This window comes from Taeniopygia guttata, chromosome 28, assembly GCF_048771995.1.
Source record: "Taeniopygia guttata chromosome 28, bTaeGut7.mat, whole genome shotgun sequence".
Taxonomy (NCBI): Eukaryota; Metazoa; Chordata; class Aves; order Passeriformes; family Estrildidae; genus Taeniopygia; species Taeniopygia guttata.
In genome coordinates this window covers 3,482,782-3,508,626 of record NC_133053.1, presented here as the reverse complement: position 1 = coordinate 3,508,626, position 25,845 = coordinate 3,482,782, and the positions used below count along the sequence as shown (strand labels likewise).

At 46.7% G+C, this 25,845-nt stretch overlaps 1 protein-coding gene across 6 annotated transcripts in view; it reads left to right on the top strand.

The window, feature by feature from the left end:
- The window catches only part of LOC100219508 (DNA-binding protein RFX2), a 73,151-nt gene that overhangs the window by 32,733 nt on the left and 14,573 nt on the right, over positions 1-25,845 (top strand). For 2 of the 6 annotated variants that reach the window (XM_072919422.1, XM_030256645.4), the window contains exons 2-8: positions 8,686-8,798; positions 11,561-11,650; positions 12,616-12,695; positions 13,546-13,813; positions 18,042-18,116; positions 24,446-24,627; positions 25,719-25,838. In XM_072919422.1, the coding sequence (XP_072775523.1) occupies positions 8,694-8,798; positions 11,561-11,650; positions 12,616-12,695; positions 13,546-13,813; positions 18,042-18,116; positions 24,446-24,627; positions 25,719-25,838 (920 nt within the window). In that variant the 5' untranslated portion in view covers positions 8,686-8,693. The remainder of the gene's footprint in view (positions 1-8,685; positions 8,799-11,560; positions 11,651-12,615; positions 12,696-13,545; positions 13,814-18,041; positions 18,117-24,445; positions 24,628-25,718; positions 25,839-25,845) is intronic. The other 4 variants (XM_030256646.4, XM_030256648.4, XM_030256649.4 and 1 more) reach the window with 4 other exon arrangements.

The following is a 25,845-nucleotide window of genomic DNA, read 5'->3' as shown; positions in this document are numbered from 1 at the left end:
AAATGTAAATTCCCTGGTTCCTTTTTCTGCAGTCAGGGGAGAAAAATGCCATTTAGAGCTCATCTAGAACATGATGGTTAACTAGCATTTTTATTTTGCCTGCATTCCATTATTGCTGTTCTGGTTTTCCCATTTATATAAGCCCCGAGCCAACTAAACCTGAATAAAAGTTCCAAAAACCAAATAATTATTTTTAAATGTAAGCCTTCCCTTCAAAGCATGCAAAAAAACCAAAAATGCACAAAATCAACCAAAAAACAAGGAAAAACCTGGATTTCAATTTAGATCCTTACAGATCAGTGTTATGAATGAGAAATAGTTTAATTTTTATTTCTTTTTTAGTTAAACTGCAACCTTCCCATTATTTTCAATAAAATAATAGATATCAGGAGATTTTTATTAAAAATTTGTGGCTGTATCATGGACTTGCAGATGAGATTCCCTGGGTAATTCACCCCCTAGACAGCCTGAAATTCTTCCAGCAAAAGGAAAATGTGGAGCACAAACTGAGGCTGTTGGCTGCACTAAACCTCATTAATTCCTGATAATATTAAAGATGAACAAATGTTATTTGCTGTATTAATTAAAGGTGAATTTTCCTGTATAAAATGCCTTTGGCAATCCCATCCACTTCCAGGTTTCCTGCAATTTCCTGGTGCATGGAACAGCTTTAGTTCTACCATGGAATTTTTCAGGTTGGAAAAGACCTCTAAAATCAAATCCAATAAATACAAATCTTGCTGTAGCTGAGCTTGTCTCTCTCCCATGTCTGTAGAGATTTTAGCTGCAGATTTATTTTCAATTCTTACAACGGGAAGTGTCTGACAACCTGCACAGGTGATGATGAGAAATTCAGGATTCTTGGCTTTACCTGGAGAGCCAAAGCTGTGGGCATTTGTTCCCTGCTTGAAGAACACCAGAAATAAAAAGCCTAACTAGAGCAGCTTCACCTGGAAAAAATAAACTTTTCTCACCTTTAGGTATTAATTTGAAATAAAAGCTGTGGAATTTTGTGGTGGACTTGGCAGTGATGATGGTTGGACTCAATGATCTTTAAAAGTCTTTTCCAGCTGAAATGGTTCTATAAATACATCCTTCAGGCATCAAAACTCTGATTTAACATTTCCTGCACCTCTAGGCAGTCATTTTTCTGTGGATTTTTATGCCCCACATTTAAAGCCCCTTTGAGAAGAACTTGTTAAGCCCATTTATGAATGGCAAGGACAGGGGCAGTGGATTTCTTACCCATGGAGGTAATAACACCCACCAAGGTTTACTTGGAAGCTTAAATATAAGTATAAAAATAAGTATATATATATATATATATATATATATAAGTATAAATATAAGTATAATAATAAGTATAAATATAAGCTATTAAAAAAAACAACTTTATCCCAGAGGTCAAATAATTGATTGTTCTTAAGACTAACAAAAAATTCACTGAGGATCTTTTCCTTTTCTTCATTTATATCCCAGTATTATATTCTATTTCAAAAGTCCTGCCAGAAATAAAAGGAGGTAATAAAGGAATTTGAAAAGTTTAAATAAGATCAGAGGATGACCAACCAAGTAAGCTTTGAAAAGCAATTTAAATCAAATAGTTCATCATCTGTTTTGTCTTCAAATGAGCACTTCCCATCCAAAATATTCCATATTCCATGATTTCCTGAGTTGGCTGCTGCTGTAGGGTAGCTCATAGGTTTTACACTTTCCCCTTAAACATAAAGATATATAAACACAAGACCTAAATATCCCATGAGAACCAAGGCTGTGCCAGTCTCACCCCTGATTTATGTGACCTGCTCTTAAAAATAAGATGGAGAGACAGATCCATCCATGTCCAATAGTGCCCTGTAGAATAAAAAACGAAAAGAATAAAACTAAAATTGTAGTGGCCACAATTACAGTAGGAGCAGCCCTGGGCCTGAGGAAGCCAAGGACTTAATTCCCCTTTAATTTGGAATTGTCTCTCCCTGAAATGCCAATGAGTTGAATAAATCCACTGTAAGAAGACCTGGTAGCAGCTTTTTAGTGTCCAAAAGGTGCCTGTGAAAGAGGTTTAATTTGGAGTTTGGAGCTGCCTGGGGTGGATGGATGGATGGATGGATGGATGGATGGATGGATGGATGGATGGATGGATGGATGGATGGATGGATGGCTGCTGCTGCCACAGAGCAAGGACCAGATCACCAAAGCCAGATAAACCAAACATTTCCCTGAGCCCTGCTCTGCCTCAGGTCACCACAACTCCATCCACATCTGAGGGCTCAAAAATATTTATGTTTGAGGGCTCAGGAACTGATGGCTCCTGTTAAATTCTGTATGAAATCCATCTCCTGCAGAGCCCATGGATGCTTCCCAGAGTTCTGCATCATCTTCTGAGCAGAAACTCCCTGGCTCAAAAGCCCTCCTGCCTCCTCTTAGACCTGGCTAAGACACAGAGTTTAGCCCACCTGCAGCTCTCTGCCACGAGGGGTTGGCAGAAGCCTTTGAGAGGTGTCTCGTGGCCTCTCCTGGCAGCCCTGGCACTGGGCACTCTGCTAATTGAGCAGTTCATTAATAACCAACAAAGCTTCTGCTGGGTCACACAGAGGATCAGCAGCATCCACAGTTTTGTTTCTCACTTCCAGACCTCCTTACTGGGTGAAGAAGAGCAGAAAAAAAAAACCTCAGTTCTTGTGGAGAAATGAGCAGATGGGCCTGACCATGCAGAAGGAATAAAATCATGGTGAGAATCCCACAATGGTTTAGGTGCGAAGGGACCTTAAAGCTCATCTTGTTCCAATGCCCATGGCAGGGACACCTCCCACTGTCCCAGGCTGCTCCAAGCCCTGTCCAGCCTGGCCTTGGGCACTGCCAGGGATCCAGGGGCAGCCACAGCTGCTCTGGGCACCTGTGCCAGGGCCTGCCCACCCTCACAGCCAGCAATTCCTTTTTCATTTTGGATTTTTAATCCAAATCTGCCCTCCTTCACCTTAAAGCCATTCCCCTTGTCCTGTCACTGCATGGCTTTATGAAAAGTCCCTCTGCATCTCTTTCATAGGCACCTTTTGGGCACTAAAAAGCTGCTACAAGGTCTCCTTGCACTGGATTTATTCAGCACTTCGGCATTTCAGGGAGAGACAAGTTTAAAGTTGCTCAACGTGGCTGGTGATGTCACAGGGGCCAGCAGGGCCCTGGAAGGCATCAGAGACATCTGGATTCCAGGTTGCATCATCAGGGAGTGAATCAGGCAGATAACCAGGCTGCTGCCTCTGGAAACCTTCTGTTTACACACAGCTATCTGGGTATCCAAGCAAACAGCAGGGACAGGAAAGGAAATTCAGGGGAAAAAAAAAATAAAACAACCCTAATAACTTCTGGGTGCTATTTCTGGTCCTGCCACCAGCTCGCTCCGTGACCTTGAGCAGGATGCTTCCCTTTCCCTGTGCTTCAATTTTCCCACTCCTAAAAAAGCCACAAATCCTCCCCTAGGCAAGGTGGTTTTCCAGCACTGATCTCTGAGGGCTGTCAGAGCCTTTCAGAAAGACAAGGAGGAGCAGTACAAGCCTTGAGGGCTGATAAAAACTCAGGTTTTAACTCTGCATGGTTAGAGCTGGACACTCCTTGCAGTGAGGTGGATGCTCCTGTCTCTGGAAATTCAGGGACAGGAGCTCCTTTCAGCTGTCCCATAATCCTGGCAGCCTCTGGGATGGGGGATAAGGGAGCAGAAATGAAAGGCAAAAAAAAGAGAGAACCCAAATCTAGGATACAGGGGTAGCTAATGACAAAAAGAAAATTGCTAAGTGAAAAAGCATGGAGATTAAATCAAAATAAATGGGATGGGATTCTGGCTCTGTCACACATGAGACTTTCCTTAGGGGTTAGGGTGGATTTTGCCCTTGTTGGCTGATGGAATTCTCCATCCTCCAGGCTGACTAGAGCAAGCTATGAAAAAAACCCAACAATTATTTCTTCTTACATGCCTGCTTTTAACAGTTTTTGGTAAGCATGGAAACAATATGAACTATGTTTCATTCATAAGGCAGCCTTGCCTCCATGTAAATGGCCTTGCCTTTGTTCATCTCTCCTGCCTAAAGCTGCTCCAAAACGCTGGGGAAACAGAGATAAGAGGGACATTTCAAAATATTTTCTATGTTAAATTTGCAGGGGGAGTGGGGAGAAGGGAGGAGGCAGTGAGGGGAGATCCTTCAAGGATAAAATTCCTTTATTGCATCCTTTTATTTCTGGCAGGACCTTTGAAATAGAATATAATACTGGGATATAAATGAGGGAAAGGAAAAGATCCTTAGTGAGTTTTTTGTTAGTTTAAAGAACAATTAATTATTTGACCTCTGGGATAAAGTTGTGGTTTTTTTTATAGCTACTTACATTTAAGCTTCCCAGTAAACCTTGGTGGGTGTTATTACCTCCATGGGTAAGAAATCCACTGCCCCTGTCCTTGCCATTCATAAATGGGCTTAACAAGTTCTTCTCAAAGGGGCTTTAAATGTGGGGCATAAAAATCCAAGAGAAAAATGACTGCCTAGAGGTGCAGGCAATGTTAAATCAGTTTTTTGATGCCTGAAGGATGTATTTATAGAACCATTTCAGCTGGAAAAGACCTTTAAAGATCATTGAGTCCAAGAATCATCACTTCAAGTGCTGAGGAGGGGACGGAGCAGCATCCCCTGCACCCCAAAAGAGCCTGGGGAAGGAGGGGCTGATGCCAGAACTGGCCTTGGTTGCTCTCACATTGGCACTGAATAAATCCAGTGTAAGGAGACCTTGTAGCAGCTTTTTAGTGCCCAAAAGGTGCCTATGAAAGAGATGCAGAAGGACTTTTCATAAAGCCATGCAGTGACAGGACAAGGGGAATGGCTTTAAGGTGAAGGAGGGCAGATTTGGATTAAAAATCCAAAATGAAAAAGGAATTCCTGGCCGTGAGGGTGGGCAGGCCCTGGCACAGGGTGCCCAGAGCAGCTGTGGCTGCCCCTGGATCCCTGGCAGTGCCCAAGGCCAGGCTGGACAGGGCTTGGAGCCCCCCTGGGATGGTGGGAGGGGTCTCTGCCCATGGCAGGGGGTGAATGGGATGAGCTTTAAGGCCCCTTCCAATCCAAACCAATCTATGATGGAGATACAAGACTTAAATCACTCTCTACAACTCCCTGAAAGGTGGAAAGTTTCAGGTACACCTGAAAGGTGGCTGTGCTCAGGTGGGGTTGGGCTCTTTCTGCCCAAGCTCAAGCTGTTCAAAGGGAAATATAGGTTGGATATTAGGAAAATTTTTTTTTTCCAGAAAGGGTGATAAAGTTCTGGAATGGCTGCCCGGGGAGGTGGTGGAGTCACCACCCCTGGATGTGTTTAACAAAGCCTGGATGTGGCACTGGGTGCCAGGGTTGAGTTGAGGTGTCAGGGCTGGGCTGGACTCGATGATCTTGGAGGTCTCTTCCAACCCAGTGAGTCTGTGAATTCTGTGAATACCCCATGAGTACCAACCATGCCAGTCCCACCTCTTATTTATGTGACCTGTTCTTAAAAAATACAAATGTGGAGAAGGGCAAAGAGCAAGACTTTGGGTGCCAATGTTTTCTCCACCCTCTGGAGCCTTGGCTCAGGTGCCAGCTGGCTTGGCAGCCGTGCTGCCCGGGCATCAGCAGAGCTCTGCAGCACCTCGTGCTGGTTTCTGGGAGCACAGGAATTCTGTGTGTGCTGTCAGCTTTTCATCGGCACAAATTACCCGGAGCAGATGGCACACACGGATCTGAATCCCATTCTCAGGAAGCGCAGGATGGCTTTAATGAGAAGGGAATTATTCTTTCTCCAGGATGTTGCACTGATAAATAAAGTAATAACAAGTCCTGTACTTGTGGCTTGGCAGCCCAGGACTTCTCTTTCTCTCTACCTTGTCTGGAAGTGCCTCCTGGTGGGATCTGTGGTATTGATGATCCCAAGATTGTAGAAAGTCTCTGTCTTTCTGCCCCCTGCCAAAGCAGAAGCCATAATTCATCTGTGCTGGTTTCAAGGTTGTTTATTCTGTTTGTCTCTAACATGTTCTGCTGCCCTGCTGCAGCTCTGTCCTGCAGGGCAGCGTGTGGGGCTCTGCCCTCAGTGGGATGGTACAAACATTAAATACCACAAACTACCTGTGCTGGATTTACAATAACGTGCCAATATCTGTCACCTACGTTGGACAGTGTGTCCCCAGCCTGAACCAACAGAAAAATGCCAACACCACAGTGAAACATGGAGGGCATGAAGAAGGAGAAAAAGGACAAGACACACCCAATTTCCTCCATCTTGTCCCCTTTGAACCCCTAATCTAGAATCCTAAAATTTTACTTTTGCACCCGTGCCACACTTAATTATTATTTATATCAAACACTCAGAGCTTGTAATTCATCCTGTAAGATTGAAAACTCTTTTCCATGGACAGAGATCACAGCCAGTGTCTCTGGGGGCTCTGTCCAGGGGGGTTCCTGACCCCTGCCAGGGTCCCAGAGCTGCCAGGGCAGCCAGAGGGAAGCTCTGGATTCCCACACCACCTGCAGATTTCCTGGGAGCCTTTGTGTCTGGCGTGGCTGTCATCACTGCCTCGTGGGACAAACCTGAAAATCACACTGGGCATTTATTTTGGCAACAGACAATTCCCCTTCCACCCTGCCCACATCTCTCTGCTCCCTTCTGGCCACTGAGGAAAAGCAGAAGACAAAACGGATCAGCAGAGATGAGTTGTTGGTGATTTGAATCATAGAATCATGGAATATTCTGGGTTGGCAGGGACCTACAAGGATCATCAAAGTCCAACTCCATCTCTCCTAAGTGTTCTTTTCTGCTTATAACTACACTTCAAAGAAGACCTTTGGTAGACCTAAAATGCCAAGAGCTGACCCTGCCAGAACCATTAATAGATGATTAAAATAGATTTATCAACTCACCCACCTCTCTTCTGTAACCTCACCATACTACTCAGAAAGCCCTGGGGAGCTGCAAACCAAAGCCCAGGGCACAAGAGACAGAAATAAACACTTTTGGAAAAGTTAGGGGAGTAGATGTGGTAAAAGTGCCCCCCTGTCCTGCCCAGCATCTCCACCTGAGCATTCCAAACCCAGCAGTGCTGCCTGAGTGTTTAATTGCAAATAATTTGGGGCTGGGGCAGGCAAGGAGCTGGAATTTACTGGGAGAATTCTTATTTTCCTGATCCCACGGCGCTGTTGCCACTGGAATCTTCTCACAGGGAGGTTTTGGCTAAAGCCCAGGCAGAGGCAGTGATGGGGAGAGGCAGGTGCTGCCTTTTTATAGCAGAGCTGCAGGGATGGGGGTGCTGAGGGCAGCTGGAGGGGCCTGGGGGGACACAGGAATAAATATTGATTTAATTTCCATTGTTTCTGGCTCGTTAGATTCATCTGGTAGCTGTGACTGTGTGGGTTCTGTATCTACTTTTTCACCCAGATGTGAGAAAAATGATTTGCAAGCTCTGGGGTTTTGGGAAGGTTGGGAGAGTAATTGTAACTTGCTAATGGGAGTATGGAGTATTGAGGGAAAAAAAACCTTAAAAACCTGGGTTTTGGAGAATTTTAATGTTTGGGGAGGTTTGTTGGTGGCTGAAGGAATAAACAGGTAAATTCTTTAACTTCACACCCCCCTTGCATTTCTTTTGAATACAAACAAACACATCCAGTGTCTTTCAATCTCTTTTTTCCTTTTTTCTCTTAACTTGCACAAAGGTGAGGGAAAAGTTTAAATACTGGCAGGAGAAGGGAAATAAAAGCCATCATAATGTTGTTTAGAGGTTCAGCAGTGAGACCAAGAAAGCAGAAATGACACTGCCCAAAATCTGGATGTTTTTAACCTTTTCATTTTGAAGTGACAGCAGAAACCCTCCTAAAATAGTTTATTAAGCAGGAAATTTCACAAGAAAATGAGGAAAAAAGGCTCCTCCACCCCGAAAAACCCCTCAAAATGCCATTTTGTGCTATCTCAGCGTCCCCTGGTGTCCCCAGGGCTGGGACAGTGCCAGGAGGGAGAGCTGGGACTCGGATTTGAGGATGCTGAGGGCACCATCAGCTCTGCAGGGTTGTGTGGCACTGGAGGGTGATGCTGTGGCTGTCTGGGGACCTTGGTGGGGTTTTGGAGCAAGGCCAGGGATGGGAGGGTGGAGATGCTGCTTTTGGGAAGGTGGAGATGCTGCTTCAGGGCTTCTAAAATGATGATGATTGCTGTTCTTGTGCTCTTCATCCTTGATTTTTTTTCTGGTTATAAACCCAAGCTGGCCACCCCACCTTCCCAGTGAAATTTAGGTTTGAAAAAAAGCTTTTTTTGGCAGTAGTTAAACATGATAAGGCAGAGGGGGGAGAAAGCATTATTTTAAAAATATGCCCCTACTCTTCCCAATCATGTGTGATGCTCACTGTGACACAATAATTTTCCAACACCACTTTTCAGTTAAATATAGAAGTGCATTTTCTGTTCCTTCCCTCTCCTCTCCATGTAACAATTGTGCAACTTTCTTTTTCCTTCACATAATTCTTCATTAAAATTAGCTGCAGGCACTAAAAGGAGCCCTGTGTGTAGGACGGGAGCTGCCTCCTTCCCAGCGCTTCCCTCTGGATATTCCACTGGGATTTTACCCTCGGTTTGAAGGTTGGGGGGGTGTGTGGCTGTGCTGTGCTGTCCCCTCTGATGTCCCTGTGCTGTCCCCAGCAGTGAGCATGCAGAGTCCAGAGGGTGGATCAGACTCAGCAGCTTCTGTGGCTCTTCACACGTCGGCCCCAGCGCAGGCACCAGTGGTGCAGCCAGTGCCAGCCTCGCAGCAGGTAACGTATGCACAGCTGGGGATGCTGTTTCCATGGAGAAGAGCCCTTTTTTCCCTGGCAGATATATTTTAATCCCAGTTTTTAATAGTGGGGAGAGGGTTTTTAATCAGCTCATGGAGGTAGTAGGGACAACCTGTTGATAAAGGTGTTGGGCCTGTGGGTTTGAGTGCTCCCAATGCATCTGCAAGATTTAAAAGTGTTTGGGGTTTAATTTGGGTCCCCAAAGGAGTCACTTTGTGCCAGATGAGTGTTTGTTTGGGGTGAATTTCCTGTTGTCATGGTTTGGGGTGTCAGTAAGAGCAGGGGAGGATGGAACAGTGCTGCTGGGTACCTGAGAGGTGAGGGCAGAGCTGCAGCCACAGCTCAGGGAGGGGATTCTCCTCCTCTGCTCTGCCCTCCTGGCCTCCCCCTGCACTGCTGGGGCCACATTTGAGTCCTCAGCACAAGAAGGGCAAGGACAGCTTTGGGCAGGTCCAGAGCAGCCACGGAGATGCTGCAAGGGCTGCTCAGGAACCAGGCTGGAGAGCTGGGGGTGCTCCCCTGGAGAGGAGAAGCTCCAGGGAGAGCTCAGAGCCCCTGGCAGGGCCTGAAGGGGCTCCAGGAGAGCTGGAGAGGGACTGGGGACAAGGCCTGGAGGGACAGGACACAGGGAATGGCTCCCACTGCCAGAGGGCAGGGCTGGATGGGAGATTGGGCAGGAATTGTTCCCTGGCAGGGTGGGCAGGCCCTGGCACAGGGTGCCCACCCTGGATCCCTGGCAATGCCCAGGGCCAGGCTGGACAGGGCTTGAAGCAGCCTGGGACAGTGGGAGGTGTCCCTGCCATGGCAGGGGTGGCACTGGATGAGCTTTAATGTCCCTCCCAACCAAAACCATTCCACAGTCTCTTCCTTGGGTAGGCAGATCCCAATTTTAATTTGCAGAGGAGGGTTTATGATTAATGCCCATGAATTTGCTGCATTTGGGAGGCCCAGCAGAAGACAAGTGATGGCTTCAAGTGATGAACAGGAACCACCCAATGCAAAATGGGAAGGGTTAAGTGAAACTGGTTCCTCTTTCTTCCTTTTTATGCCTTTTGGGGAACTTGCAAAAGAAATTTCTGCCTCAGGAAGCTGGAGGGATAAGAGGATGGGTGGGTGTAACTCAGCTTCATCCTTCAACTCCCAAGTGAGCAGCAGCACTGCCACTTGATGCTGATGAAAAGGAACAAATAAAGATTGGGAATTGGAAGGAATATTTGACTCTCCAGGAGCCATGGACATTCCCATGGGGTGATCCAGAGTGCTGGTGTCACCTCCCAGCCTTCCCATCCACGGAGAGCCTTCCCTGCTGGCGTGGCAGGGATGGGGACAGCAGTGCCAGGTGTCCTGGGGATCACAGTGTGGATTTGGCTGTGAACAAAGGCTGGAAAACCTTTGGATTATGAAATCACCCATCCAGCCTTTGCCTGTGCTGGAGCACCAAGTGGAACTCCATGGATTAAGGAAAATCCAGGGGATAGTGGAAGACTGCTGAAGAGGAGGAGCATCCAGAGCCTTCCTTCTCAGCAGCAGGACAAAGAAAGCACTGGGATGAGCTGCAGCCAGCAGGAATGGTGTGAGCACTTTTGGTTTGAGCAGGATGGCCTCACCTTCCAGGTTGGGGATGATTCCTTATCTTGGCTGGAAGATAAGAGCACCTGCACAGGCAGTGAGGAGCTGAGCTGGGCCAGGAGTGTGGCATTTGGAAAAAGCCATGCCAGAAAATGGGAAATCTGTAGGAGAAAGGAAAGGGTCTTTGATGTAGGTGGCACTGCCAAGGTCTGATTTCAAAAAAGGCACTGGTGACAGCCCCTTCTGGAGGGAAAACAGGCCAGGTGATGGCTGAAATAAGTGTGGGTGTCCTCAGTGCAGGGTCTCCAGGGAATGCAGCCTGGGGACTGCAGATGGAGCAGCTGCCTGGAGATCTGGGCAATTGTCATAAACCTATAATTCTGCTAGACCTGGATTTCTGGTTGTTATATAGGTTTGTTAGGAGGGCTAAAAATCATAAATATCCATGTATAAGGTAGGCAGTAATTATCAAGGTTGCTTCTGGGATTGTTTTCTGGCTCTTTGTTCTGTTGGCCTAATCTCCTGGGTGTTTTTAAAAGATGTGTCTCCTTGAAGAAGGTTTAAGAGGCCATGGGGAGATGTTTGGCTCTGCTCCCACTGAATCCTTTCTCTCCATCCACCACATCCCCACGTTTGTTTTGCTGGATCTGAAGGTGCTGAGCACTCTGAGATGTTCTGACAACCTCAGACTGAAAGTGGAGTGTAAGACAGGGACGATGGAAGTGACAGAGCCACCACCACAAAGTGTCCCTGTGCCCTTGGTGGCCCTGCAGGGAGAAGCAGAACCACCTGAGCTTCGGTGCTGGCAGAAGCTGGGTGGGATTCCTTGTTGCAGGAGGCAGAGTGTGGTTGGCTTTAGCAGCTCTAAGAGAAGGAGCTTTGCAGCCAAATCTGGATGTGTGAGGAGTGATTCTTGCTCAGCTGTGGCTGAGCTTATCAATGAATTGCTGCTTCCTTTCATGGAGGTTTAAAGGTGATTCCTGTCAGAAATTTGCCCAAATTCAGGGGGCTGAGTTCAGGCTGGTGCACCCCACGGGAGGTGGGGACCCTAATTACAGGATGCCACTGCTGCTGCTGGTGTCAGAGGCAAGTTGGCCATGAAATTTTGGAAGAGAACACCTGGCTCACCTGTGTTATGCACTGAAATTGTCTCCTGTATCTTCTTCTTGCAGAGGGTTTTGGTCCAAGCCACAGGCTCGGCTCCCAAAGGGGCTCAGATGCAGCAAATCTCTGTTCCCAGAGTCCAGCAGGTTCCACAGCAGGTAATGAGTGCTGGGACAGACACCCCTGCACCAGCAGCTCCCCAGGCTCACTTCTGAACCTGCCAGATCTAGAAAAATCTTAATTAAAGACTTGTGGGCAGTCACAGAGCTGGGATCACTTTCTCCAGCTCTCTCCTCCTTTCTTAGACTGATGACAAAAGAAACTCTCAAGATATTTGAAGTTTAGGAAGAACCTTTGTTGTAGCAGTTGTCTTTCATGTATTTAAAGATTTGGTGGATGCTTTCAACTTAAATTTAAAAGCATTTATTAAATCAAAGTTAAATTAAAGATCTTTAGTAAAGATGTTTTTTAGAGGCAAAATGTTTGGGTTTTTTTTTTTTTAATTAAACAAATTTACTGCCTGCACGTGGCTCCATAGAAAGGTTTGGTGCCAGAGAGCTGTGCAAGTGTTTTTATTTATTTGAACTTTGCCTTTTCCAGGGCTTGTTTCCTAAGAAACCAGGGATATGTGCTGCTGCTCCATGTGGACAGCGAGTCTGACCTTCTTAATTTTTTCCCTTTAGTGATTTTTTGTTTGGTGGCTCCATTTCAGGGGGAAAAAAATTTGATAGAGGGCAACTCCTTCCCTCCCAGGGGAGCAAAAAAGGGGGCTGGGGTGCAGTTGGACACTGCCAGGCTCCCCTCTGAAGGAAAGGCTGCAGCGTGAGCTCACCCCTATTAGTCAGCCCCAAAATACATGTCCAGAGAAAACCCAGCTCCATTGTTCCACTTCTCATTGAGCAACCACTTATTTATCTATTTTAACTTGACCTTTGAAAATAAAAACCTCCTTTGGTGTTCCTAAGCATGGAGGGGCAGGGGAGGGGGAGCAGGGAGGGTGTTTTATTTTTTTTAAATTTTTTTTTTTTTTTTTAAGAAAGCCTGAGTGTCCAGGCAAGGTTAGAGCTGTGCAGTTTAACCAGCAGCTCCTGAGCAATCCCTGACTTCTTGCTGCCTGTTGCAGGTGCAGTCTGTGCAGCACATTTATCCAGCCCAGGTGCAGTATGTGGAAGGAGGAGAAGCTGTTTACACCAATGGAACCATGTAAGAACCTCTTTGAGCTGTCCCCATCCCTCCTCCCAGCCCTTTCCTCCCCCAGGCTCCTTCCTCCCCAGCCCCACCATGGAAGGAGGAGGAGGAGGAGCTGTTTCAGGTGTTGTGGTGGGGGTGAGGGTGGTTTCCTATGCCTATGGGGTTGCCACCCGCAGCAGGACTATAATCTTACAGTGGGAACAGGAAAAATCCTGTTTGGAAATGGAAAAAATGGGATTGCAGAGGCCAATTGAGTTTTGCTCTTTAGTCTGTTGGATTAAGAGACATCTGAGGAATGATGGAGGTGTGGTATGGGTTTCTTGTTCCCACTTTACCATATCTAAGGGGCCACCACCTGCAACAGGGCTATAATCTCACAGGGGCTAACCTATAACACCAGGGGTTTTCTAACACTTATCCAGCTTTCTGAAGCTGTCCAACACAGGATTTCCTGTGCCAGCTCCTCTTTTTGTCCCCTGCACAGATGAGCTTTGTGGCTTTCTTGTTCCCACCTTACCATACCTATGGGGTTGCCACCCACAACAGGGCTGTAATCTTACAGTGGGAACAGGAAAAATCCTATTTGGAAATGGACAAAATGGGATTACAGAGGCCAATTTGGTCTTGCTCTTTAGTCTGTGTAGGATTAAGAGACACCTGAGGAATGCTGGGGGTGTGGTATGGCTTTCCTCTTCCCACCTTACCATACCTACGGGGCTGCGAACGAGAAGAATCATCTTCTCGGTGGCGAACACAAGGGCTAACCTATAACACCGGGGGTTTCCTGACACTTCCCCAGCTTCCTGAAGCTGTCCAACACAGGATTCCCTGTTCCAGCTCCTCTCTTTTGTCCCCTGCACAGACGAGCTGCCTACTCCTACAGCAGCGAGGCGCAGATTTACGCCCCCGCCGGCGCCGCGCCCTATTTCGAAGCGCAGGGAGGAGGTGGAGCTCAGGTGACTACAGCGACATCCTCTCCTACAGCCATTCCCTCTCACAACATGGTGGGCATCACCATGGACATTGGGGGAAGTCAGATCCTCTCCGGCTCGGGAGCCTATCTCATTCATGGGGGGCTGGAGAACTCTAGACATTCTCTGTCACACACCTCACGCTCCTCTCCAGCAACGGTATGTAGCCCTGCAGGCACCACGGCTCGGGGGCCAGGAATGATTCCAAAGGGAACTGAAAAGCCTTCAGAAACTTAAACTGACCTGTCATTATCACTGTTTATGTCTGTAACCTGCCTTGGTGCAAGGGAGAGAATAGACACTGGTGTACCACAATTATTTTTCAGTTTGGGTTGTCCCTCTCGCTCAGCAAATCACTGAAATTATGCAGCATTAGAGAAGGAAAAGCATTAATCATTCAAATATTAATAAAGCATTTGATAAACCATTAATCATTTGATAAACCATAAACCAGTATATTAATAAACCATTTGATTTGGTTTTTTTCCTTACCAAACAAAATATTTTTGGCTTTTAAAGATTTGTCTGTGTTTACATTTTCTAATGTGAATTTGTCTCTATTTATATTTTCTGATAAGTCAAACATGTCACACATGCTTACCCAAAATATTGAAATATATCTTTAATTATGAAGAGACCTGAGAAATTCTTCCTTAACCCATTGGGCAATTAGCACACAAGTTATGTCAAGCTGATCATGCTGAGTGCACAGTGATCAAAAAGCCTTTGTGTATATATCTCCTACACCATTGTGTATTCTGTCCTTGCCATATGTTTAGAAAATGTCTTTTAGGGGTAATACTGATCAAACAGAAATGTTTAAAAGTTCTAATTTCTTTAAATCGTGTCCCTCCAGCTGCCAGCTGAGGTGGCAGGTGCTGGGAGCACAGCTGTGTGGGACTGAGGGCTTACAGCTCTTCACCCAAAACAGCCTTTTTGCAGAAAGAAGCACCAGGGCTTTGATTTGGGAATCTCCCAGCCCTTAGCAGCTGCCAGGAGTGCTTGGAGCTCATTTCCTGGGACACTGCTCACCTCCCTCTGCAGACTTCTGTGTGTTTATGCATTCATATATAAATATAAATACTAGTGTAGGTGTAATTCAGGGGATGTAGCCAGAATTTAAAATGTGAGCAGCATCACTAGGGAGAAAAACAGGAGCTGTTGCTACTGAGAACTCATGGAAATCTGTCCTGTTAAGTTGTACTTTCTTTTCCCACTGAGTTTTAGAATATAGACTTTATGTTTTTTGAATCTTTGTGCCTTGAAAGGTTGCTTTGATCCTGTAGTAACTGTGCTCTGCCTTGGGTAGGCACAGGGGAAAAGTCCTTGGTTTGGGTGGAAGAGAAAATGACAGATGCTGAGGTTCTTTTCTTGGGTGAGAATTGTGTGTGTGTGTGTATTTTAACTGTTCATAGTTAAAAATTAGCACTGGACCATTTGGTTTTTGCTCAAAGTTGTTATTTGGAAGCATCACCTGTGTGGGACTGCATCTTACAAAACTGCACAACTTCACTCTTGGATTTTTGGGGGATTTTTTTGTTGTTGTTGTTTGGGGTTTTGTAATTTCCATGGTGATGAGCACAATATAAAAGCCCAAGTGGAAAATATGTCAGTAGATATATCCTATGAATGGATTTAGTTGGTGGTTATTACATGAGATAAGGCTGTTCAGCAAAAAAAAAAAAAAAAAAAAAATTTAGAAAGCGACCTTTATGGAAATACATCTGAGATAAATTCACTCTGTTGCATGTAGGAATGAGCTTTGTGAGGGTATTTTAACACAAAATATCTGAGGAAGGGCTGGAAAAGGTGGGAAAGAGCCTGGCAGGCAGCCCAGGGCTGTGTCTGTGTGTGGCTGTCAGTCCTTCCAGCACAGACCAGGGTTGGAGTGGGGTGGAGCAGAGCCTTGACTGCTTGGAATTAATCCTGGAGTCATTTGGTTTGGGACCTTAAATCCCATCCAGTGCCACCCCTGCCATGGCAGGGACACCTTCCACTGTCCCAGGCTGCTCCAAGCCCTGTCCAGCCTGGCCTGAGACATTTCCAGGGGTCCAGGGGCAGCCACAGCTGCTCTGGGCACCCACCAGAAAGGATGGGTGCCTTAATGACAGCAGGGACTGAACCAAATCCATGGGCTGGAACATTATTTTCTGTTTTAATGTCCAGCCTAAACAAAGGCTGGTGTTAAAGAGGCCAGAGGGACTCTTGCAAAATGTGGTGGGGCAGGATTGGGAACTCTGTGGGAGGAAAGGAAAGCTCAGAGTGGTCAGTGGTGGGGAAGGAGAGGGATTGGAGGTGTTGAGGGCACAGAAGGCACCTCCAGAGGAGAATGGAAACAAGGGAGTACTTCAGGACTAGCAGTGGTCCAGGAGCTGCTTTAGGAGGCTGAAAGATGTTTGGTAAAATTTGTGTGTGCACTAAAGAAAAAAACTTCAGATACTTCAAGAAACCTCTTAGGAAATCTTCCCTCTCTGCTGGAACACCAATATTCTGCTCCAGCAGATGGGCTGAAACAGCACAGGGAACATTCAATATCTGTGCCAACACAGCACTATTAATCTTCACCTAAATTAGTCTGGACCAAGAGAGGAAATCCTTGAGACCTCCCATAAGTGGGTCCTCAGAGCTCTTCACCTTCCTGCAGAGCTGCTTAAGAGCTTTTGGTCTTTCCCCTGTAAATAGATTTTATTGCAGATGCAAGGTTTTGGATGGGACACCTGCCAACAGCAAAAGGCCAGGCAGTGTTTCTGTTCTGCTGCTCAAACAGCCCCTGAGCAGAGGAAGGAAATTGGGTCTCCCTCCACCTCTGACTCATTTCCTGAAACTGTGTCAGCACTCAGGCTGTGCCTCCTCCTGGTCCATCACGGTGTGAGGCAGTGAAACCCCACTAATCTGAGCCTGAATGGGGTGGGAACACCTCGAGAAGTGGCTCCACTTCGGGGTGGGAAGCAAGGCACTGTGCTGGAGGTGGTGCCACCTTCACATGTCACTTCAGAAGTTGGGTCTGATGTGTTCTGCTCACCACCCTGCTGGGACAGAGCCTGGCTTTGTTAGGGCTGGGCTTATCTCAGCCCTGATCTCCACTGTGGGTGAGTCAGTGAGTCAGTGTGGGCAGGAGGCCATGGGCAGATCATCTGCAGATGCTTTGTGGGTGTGTCCACAAGGGTTAAATGAGGACAGAGAGCAGAGCTCTGGCTGCAGGTTCTGTGTGCTGCTGCCTTGTACTGCCAGGGCACTGATAACGGGGTTTGGGACAGCTCAAACGGGGTTTGGGACACCTCAAACGGGGTTTGGGACACCTCAAACAGGGTTTGGGACATGTCAAAAGGGGTTTGGGATACCTCAAACAGGGTTTGGGCCATGTCAAAACGGGTTTGGGACACTTCAAAAGGGGTTTGGGATACCTCAAACAGGGTTTGGAACATGTCAAAAGGGGTTTGGGACTCTTCAAAAGGGGTTTGGGATACCTCAAACAGGGTTTGGGGCACCTCAAACAGGGTTTGAACACCTCAGACAGGGTTTGGGACACCTCAGATAGGGTTTGGGACACCTCAGACAGGGTTTGGGACACCTCCAAAGGGGTTTGGGACACCTCAGACAGGGTTTGAGACATCTCAGAGGGGGTTTGGGACACCTCAAAAGGGGTTTGGAACATCTGCTGGAGACAAACAGGTTCTGCTCCTGCCAGGCTCTAATGTGGGGTTTGGGGAGTTTTGAGGATATTTTTTTCATGCAAAAAGCTCGTAGAGGAGCTCTGGAGCTTTGGGACCAGCAGCCATCTGTTAAAGGAGCTTCCCAGATTCTGCCCCAGGAGCAGAGTGGAGAAGACAAGAAGTGTTCAGGAGAGGCACAAAGCAGCAGAGAGCCCTCACCCATTCTAGTTCATGCACTCTCCTTGCACCCCAGCTTTATTTAATTCTTTATGTTTATTATTTAATTTTTTAAATTTTTTGACAAAATATGAAGGGGTGACAGTAACTAAGTCATTACTGCCAGCTCTCCTTGGAAAGCCTGGGTCCAACTCTGCAGCCAGTCTCTGCAGTGGCTGTGCCTGGTGATGGTTTGCTCTCAGCAGGAAGGGGAAAAGAGGAGGAAAATGGCTTTTTTTTAAATAAATAGGCAGTGCCTTTAGTGGAAGATGAACCCCCCCTGGCCTTGCTTTATTACCCCTGTGGGGATTCCTGCTGTGTGTCCATTTGCATGTCCCAGTAACGCCTCTGCAGCTCCATCCACATCTGTTTGCCTCTTTTTCACAAGCTTGTTGATATAAAGCATTAATCATTCAAATATTAATAAAGAAACAATAATCCTGGCTGTTGCTAACTATCTGATTTCCTTTCTTTTTCCTTTTTTTTTTTCTCTCTCCTGTGCACGATTTTTTCTTTAGCTTGAAATGGCGATTGAAAACCTACAAAAAAATGAAGGGATTACATCACACAAAAGCAGTTTGCTCAACAGCCATGTAAGTTACAATCAGAATTTACAACCTTTTCCCCTGCTTTGGTAGGAGAATTATTTCTTTGGTGTATTCAACAGCAGGAGGCACTCAAAAGCAGCCTGTGATTGAGCTGTGCTGCCCAAAACAGCCCATTCCCAAGGAAAAATAGTCTGCAAAAAGCGCCATATGATAATGTTTGCTGCTGAGATGCTCAGGAGTCTGTTATTTTATTTATTTATAATAAATATAAATATGGGTTTATTTATTTCATCTGCCTTGCAATGGAAGTTGCTGGCAGCCAGATAAACACATTTGAGGAAGTTCTTTTCCTTTTATTGGAACTGAAACACGGCTGAAAAATTATTTGTAAATGCACAGCCATGACTCGGTGTGAGTTGTGACAGATTCCCCTCAGCCAGCACACACCAAAAGCCTGTGAATGCCTTTTTTTCCCCTCTCTCTGTGCCTCAGGAAGCCCATTCCTGTCACAAGGCTGTGCTAAATCCATGTGCTGGGCCTCTCTCTCACTCTGCCAACGATTTCCCTGCTTTGTGTGATATTCCCACTGTTCTGCTGGGCCTTTGCATCCTGGTTTGTGGCTTCCATGCAGGAACACTGAGGGATGAGCACATGCTTGGGTGAGATTTGGGTTGAGTCCCTGGACCTGCCTTGGTTTCCCTGTGTTTGGATGAAGCTCAAGCATGTCCTGCACCCACAAATCCCATGCACAAAGTGGTGTTTCTCTATTCTAACAGGTTTTCTCTGTTTGTTTGTTGTCATTCTTAGGGCAAAAAATAAAAATCTTTGGCTTCTTCACTGTTCCTGAGACAACAAAAGGAACTTTAGACAGTCTGATTCTTAATTCTGGTTTCAAACTCCAGGCCAGGGCTCATGGGGGAGCTCAATCTTTATTTCAGCTGGTGGAGAGTGAAGGTTTTGGTTGTAGCTGGGGAAACACAACCTGCAGGATCAGGCAGTTCTCTTCTGAGCATCCCTCCCACCCCAGGCTGGGCCAGGCTCACACTCCTGAAGTGCTGCACAAGGATTGTGTTGCTCTGCAGGATTTTTCTTGTTTATCGAGGACAAAGTTTGAAAACAAAAATCAGAAAAAGGGCAGAGGAAAGAGTGCAAAAGGTAGAAAAGAGATTTCACTGACCACAGGCTGTGCAGGATGGAGTGGGGGCCTCAGCCAGCCCCTGATCAGACATTCCCCACCCTGGGCTTGCAGGGTAGAAGTGCAGAATTTGATGTCCCTGGTTCTAGGTCCCTGATGTCCCTGGTTCTAGGCCATGGTTCCTAGTCTGGCCTGAGGTTTAAGTGCTCTTACAAACTCTGGAGCAAGCAAACTCCTTCCTGAGTGACACATCCACCCTCAGCTGGTCCCTCTGAAGGTGCAGCTTCAGGCACAAGGTGCAGGTCCTGAGCTGAGGAACCCTCCAGGGTCCTTGCTGTCCCCAGTGTCCCTGCTCAGGGAGGTGTCTGGGGACATGTGGGAGTAAAAAGAGGGATGAGCAGTGCCTGAAGGGGACACAGCACACTGGGGGAACCAGCTCAGGCAGTTCCAGAGCTGGGGCAGCTGCAGTGCCATTGCCTCTGCATGGGGAGGTTCTTTTAGGGCTCCTCTGAGTGAGGCACTGGGCTGGAGAGAGGGATCTGAGCCCATGGAAGTGCACCCTGATGTGAGCAGGAAGCTGGACCAGGATGGTTTGGGTTGGAAAGGACCTTAAAGCTCATTCTCATTTAATTCCAACCTCCTGCCATGGGCAGGGACACCTTCCACCAGAGCAGAGTGCTCAGAGCTTTGTCTTACCCACCTGGGATGCTCCAGGGATGCTCAGAGCTTTGTCCAACCCAGCCTGAGATGCTCCAGGGATGCTCAGAGCTCTGTCCTACCCACCTTGGATGCTCCAGGGATGCTCAGAGCTCTGTCCAGCCCAGTCTGGGATGCTCCAGGGATGCTCAGAGCTTTGTCCAGCCCAGCCTTGGATGCTCCAGGGATGCTCAGAGCTCTGTCCTTCCCACCTTGGATGCTCCAGGGATGCTCAGAGCTCTGTCCTTCCCACCTTGGATGCTCCAGGGATGCTCAGAGCTCTGTCCTACCCACCTTGGATGCTCAGGGCTCTGTCCAGCCCAGCCTGGGATGCTCCAGGGATGCTCAGAGCTCTGTCCTACCCACCTTGGATGCTCCAGGGATGCTCAGAGCTCTGTCCAGCCCAGTCTGGGATGCTCCAGGGATGCTCAGAGCTTTGTCCAGCCCAGTCTGGGATGCTCCAGGGATGCTCAGAGCTCTGTCCTACCCACCTTGGATGCTCAGAGCTCTGTCCAGCCCAGCCTTGGATGCTCCAGGGATGGAGCAGCCACCACCTGGAGACTGCAGGTGGCCAGAGCTGGCTCCCAGTGCAGGTGTGGGACATCCCAGTGACCACCAGTGCTGAGCCCAGCTCATGCTGTGGTACAAAAGGGAGAATTCTGCTCTCCAGGATGTTCCAGATCTCACCTCTTCATGGCAAAGAACAAAACCACAACAGCAGGGAGAGCTTCACCCATCCCAAATTCCCCATGGCTGGCACACAGGATTGGCAGGCTTGTGCTGGAGGAGCAGGTGACTGTAATTTGTCAAGGCTGAAAGCAAATTCCAGCTTGACAAAAGCAAGAGGAAATGGGGAGATGATGCTAATTGCACTTAGTTGTGGCTTAATTGCTCTGAGTTTTAAGGTTGCAGAGTTCTTCATTGTCTTGTGTCCCTTGTTTTAAATTTGGCTTTTTGGAAATGTGCAAATTCTTGGGAAGATGAGGTTTATTTTGTTACCATCAGCAGGTGGTTCATGCCAGGAATCTTTGGGGTTTAAAAAAAATAAGAGGACAATTAAAGGTATCTCATTCCACGGGGAATTTTTCACATAATTTAACTAAAATCAATATGAAATGAAGTTTGAGAGCTGAATTGGGCTTCCAAAGCTCCCCAAGAGGTTATTTAAGTGCACTTGAGATGTGCAGTGGGAAGGTGAAGCTCCTGCTGAGCCCCAGTGACACAGGAGGTTCTGCTGAAACCATGGCAATGTGTGACTGCAGCTGACAGTGGCATTATTTCTGGGATTATTTCTTTGGGATTGGGATTATTTCTTTGCCAGTTATGATCTTGCAGATGATGCAAAGAAATCAGAGAAAAATAACTGCAATTTTTGTACACAAGAGCCTGAAGTTGGAGCAGTTGAGGCCCTGTGGCAGTGGGATATCCACAGCATGAGTAGGAGTAGGGAGAAAATGTAATTTTTCCTCATTGTCTGCAAAATGAAATAGCAAAAAACACCAAATAACCCCCACTGGAATTCTTTCCTGTGAGTGAATGGCTCTGTCCTAACTCTGAGCTCGACTGAGTGGAAATTTAGGAACCTGCTGCTCGTGGTCCCAGCTAAAAACACCTGAAATATGACCCACAAATGGCTTCTTTTTATATTTCATAGAAGTGGCCACAAGAAAACCTCTCCAAACCTGCACCTTCCAAAAAAAAAAATTATTTTCTCAGCCAGCCCCAAGAGTGGCTTTTTCCACCCTTAGAACGAAACAGGATAAGGTTTTTGCCAGTGTTTTTTTCAAAGGAAACCAAACAGTCAGATAGAAATAAAGTTAAGGTAGAAATGAAAATTAAATGTTCCCCTGTAGTGCCAATAACAACCACAGCAGCATATGGATGTAGAGTGATTTTATTGAACCTGATGATGGCATAAACAGAAATAAACTGGGGAATATCTCATTGTCACAGCTGAGCAAAATTCAGAAAGCAAACAGAAGAAGAGATTCAAATGGAAAGAGTTTTTAATTTTCTCATTTTAACTGCCCAGTGTGTTATTAGTTGTGAAGGAAGAACAAAAATCACGTTTGGAAAATTATTTCTATTCTGACAGATCTCTGTTTCAAGCTCTTTTGTGTTGTTCATAATAAATTTCTAATTCAATAGTGGGAGTTCATATTGTGAAACTCTGCAGTGTTTGAGGGAATATAAAAAGACATTTGCAGGAAAAGGAAGGTGGGAGATGAAGGGAATCTTCTAGAAATATCAGAGATGAGAATAAAAATGCCCAGGATCAAATTGAAATGAGAGGGTTTATCTGTATCTGGATTTTCCATAGTAATACATAACTTTTATTTTTTTTTTAAGGCTTAAGATTTAGGAGATAAATAGCTGATGCACATTCAGTATCTTCCATAGGATAAATAAAATACTTGCTTTAAAAATTTGAAAGGATCTTAAGCAATAATCCCTTAAACATAGGGGATGGGCCAAAATTAACATAAATGTGGACAACTTAAAAAGTGAATTCCTGCTGGTGTTTTATGGCAAAACCAGTGGGGTCCACTTTTGTTAGAGGGAACAGAATGGCTGGAGGAGGCTCAGGGCCACAGGAAGAATTTTTTGGGGCTTCCAGGGGTGTCTGTGCTGCAGGTGGGAGCAGGAAGGGTCGTTATGGATTATTAACAAAGCATCTCTTGGAACTGTGGGGTTTGGAGATCACCTCAAGGAGTGTCCTGGGTGGTGTGGAGCTGGGAGAAGCTGGGAGGAGGAGAAGAGGCTCTTGAAAAGCAGCACAGAGGGACAAGTGGCCAGGAGGTTTTTCTTCCTTCCAGACTGATGGGTGCAGCCACAGGAATTTGTGGTTGGATTTGGATCAGCTCCAGCTGACAAATCATGGAATGGGTTGGGTTGGAAGAACATCAAAGCCCATCCAGTGCCACCCCTGCCATGGCAGGGACACCTCCCACTGTCCCAGGTTGCTCCAAGCCCTGTCCAGCCTGGCCTTGGGCACTGCCAGGGATCCAGGGGCAGCCACAGCTGCTCTGGGAATTCCACTCCAGGCCTTCCCCACCCTCCCAGGGAACAATTCGTTCCAAATATCCCACAAAAATCTCCTTTCACACTGGGAAGCCATTCCCTGTGTCCTGTCCCTCCAGGCCTTGTCCCCAGTCCCTCTCCAGCTCTCCTGGAGCCCCTTCAGGCCCTGCCAGGGGCTCTGAGCTCTCCCTGGAGCCTTCTCCTCTCCAGGCTGAATGGAATAGTTTTAGTTGTAGAGTTTATAATTTTGGATCCAGCTGACTTTGTGCAGCAGCAGTTGAAGTGTGGGTGTGTGGAGGAGACCCACAGAGCTCACCCTGAGGGGGCTGCAAGGCTCTGTGTGAGAGCAGGGGGGGACACCAGACCAGCTCGGTGCAGTGAGGTGCCAGAGATGCCATCACACAGCTCAGGGTGTCTTTCTGAGAATTACTGATGTGGAACTCCAGCCTTGTGGTGAACTGGGACCTTGGAGTGTCACCAAGAGAAAATGGGAGAAAAGAGAGTGGTGGGAATGAGAGGGTTGGGTGCAGACCCATGGGCTTTGGCAAATCCCACTGATTTCTGGGCTAAATCCATGCTCAGGTCCCATCATTGCTTGGACTCTCAGTTGTATGGAGATGCTGTGGCTGATATTTGGCTTCCACAATCCAAAATCTGTTTTGCCCTGATGTGCTGGGAATGCAGCTGGTTGTGGTGCAGGAGATCTGGAGGGAGAGAGAATCCTGCAAAATGTTAATCCCAGACATCCCTCATGACAGTGAAAGGGCTCTTACCCACCCTGTTGATATTAGTCTGTGTGTACATCCAGTTCCTTCCAAAATTCAATTATTACAACACTCATTTTATTGATGCTGAAGTCATTTAGTCAATTAAAGGAGATTATTGGGGGCTTTCCATTTGAATTCCTGTGCTGACACTGTGTGCTGGACCTGCCCTTTCACAGTATCTCGGTATAAATAATTTATATTAATTGCAAATTTTAATCAACAGCCATGTCAGAAGTTCAGACAGTAAATTTTGCAAAGTAGATGAATTCCCTCAGATTTTGAAGGTTGCTTTGGCAACCATTAATTTTATTGTTAAGGGAGCCATTGCAGACATGCCAATCTTCCAATTAATAAAGACCTTGCATCAATTTTCTTCCCCTAAAATTTATTTCTCTTAGGCAGTATCTCAAGATCTCTTTTCCTTGGAAAATGTGAATTTTTACAGCTTTATTTTGGCTCTGCAGGAATTCATCCGAACCCGAGGTGAACACTGAGGTGACAGCAGAACTGTGTTTTAATGAAAAATCTGACTGGTTTTGTTTGTGCTGGGTGCTTTTTCCATCCTATAAACTGCCTTTTGCCACCTTATAAAATACCATAAAGTGCTATAAATTACAAATTATACTAAGTAACTTACATCAATTAATTATCCAGTTCTCTTGAACTTCTCCATCCGGACCTTTTAAGCGCCGACCCCGCCTGACATCCCATCCCTTTTTTAGACTTGCATGTTCTTTATTTCTCCCTGGCTGAAGCTGCAGTGGCTGCTGGATAACTACGAGACAGCAGAAGGAGTGAGCCTGCCCCGGAGCTCCCTGTACAACCATTACCTGAGGCACTGCCAGGAGCACAAGCTGGACCCCGTCAACGCCGCCTCCTTCGGCAAACTCATCCGCTCCGTCTTCATGGGGCTGAGGACTCGGCGCCTGGGCACCAGGTTGGTGGCAAGCTGCACTTAAAAAAACAAAAAGCAACCCATCTGCAGCATCTATAGTGCACTCAGAACCTGATGAGTATCTTTAAGAGGTTCAGGTGTTTCTCTTCTTGTCAGCGTTCAGGAACACACAGAATCAACAAAACCTATAAAAATGAGCAGCTCCAAGGATAAAACCACATCAAAGCTTGGTGCTGTTGCTGCAGAAGTGCTGGCAACAGAAAGACATTTTTCTTTTCATAGAGGGACATTCAGTCAGTTTTATCCAAGTCTGGATAAAGATGGACACTTGCTTTTGTGGAAAAAACAAATCCCTAAATCCTCATCAAATAGCAAAGTGTCCCCTGTGGTCTTACAGTCACTCTGTTTAATAACACTTTTTATTGTAGCACTTCCCTCCTCTCTTCCCTAGGCACCATGGGTTGCATGGAACAAGCCTGGCCAGGTTTAAGTGTGGATGCCACTGCACTTGGCCCCATGTGGGCTTAAATTTTCTAGGGGATGATGGCATTTCAGGGGTTTGATGCCTTGGGAAGGCTGACCTAGAACAGGGACTAGACAGAGTTAAAGAATAAAGCAGGGATTTATTAAAAGGCCTCAGTGGATCCACCTTGGGCAGCACAAGAGCCCAGCCAGGGCTGCACCCAAGATGAACCAAAATGGTCACAAAATGCGCAACTGCTCACGGGGTCTCTCACTTTGATCAGTTCTGCTCCATTTGCACATTGGAGTTCATTGTCCAATTCCAGCTCCAGCCCAGGCAGTCCCATCCTGCTTGTTTTTCTCTCTTCATTCCACATTGTGCTCTTGGGCTGAGATTTGGATCACTTGTCCTTGGTCCCCAGCTGGAGAAGGAATTGTTTTGTCTCCCTGCTCTGTGCAGAGAGCTCAGCATCCCCTGATATGAAGCCCAGACCCACACACTAAAGCAGCACAGAACCTGAAACATAGAAAAGCTCAAACCTGAGGCATCAAATTCATCCCTTCAGCCACTCAAACAGAACTTGGCAACTGTGTGCTGCACGAAGTGGGGTGTGTTGTCCAAGCAACCAGGGCCACAATGCCTTTGTCATTGACTGAGTTGATATTTCCAGGGGAAATTCCAAATATCACTACTACGGGATCCGCCTGAAGCCGGAGTCGCCGCTGAACCGCCTGCAGGAGGACACGCAGTACATGGCCATGAGGCAGCAGCCCATCCACCAGAAGCAAAGGTAGGTG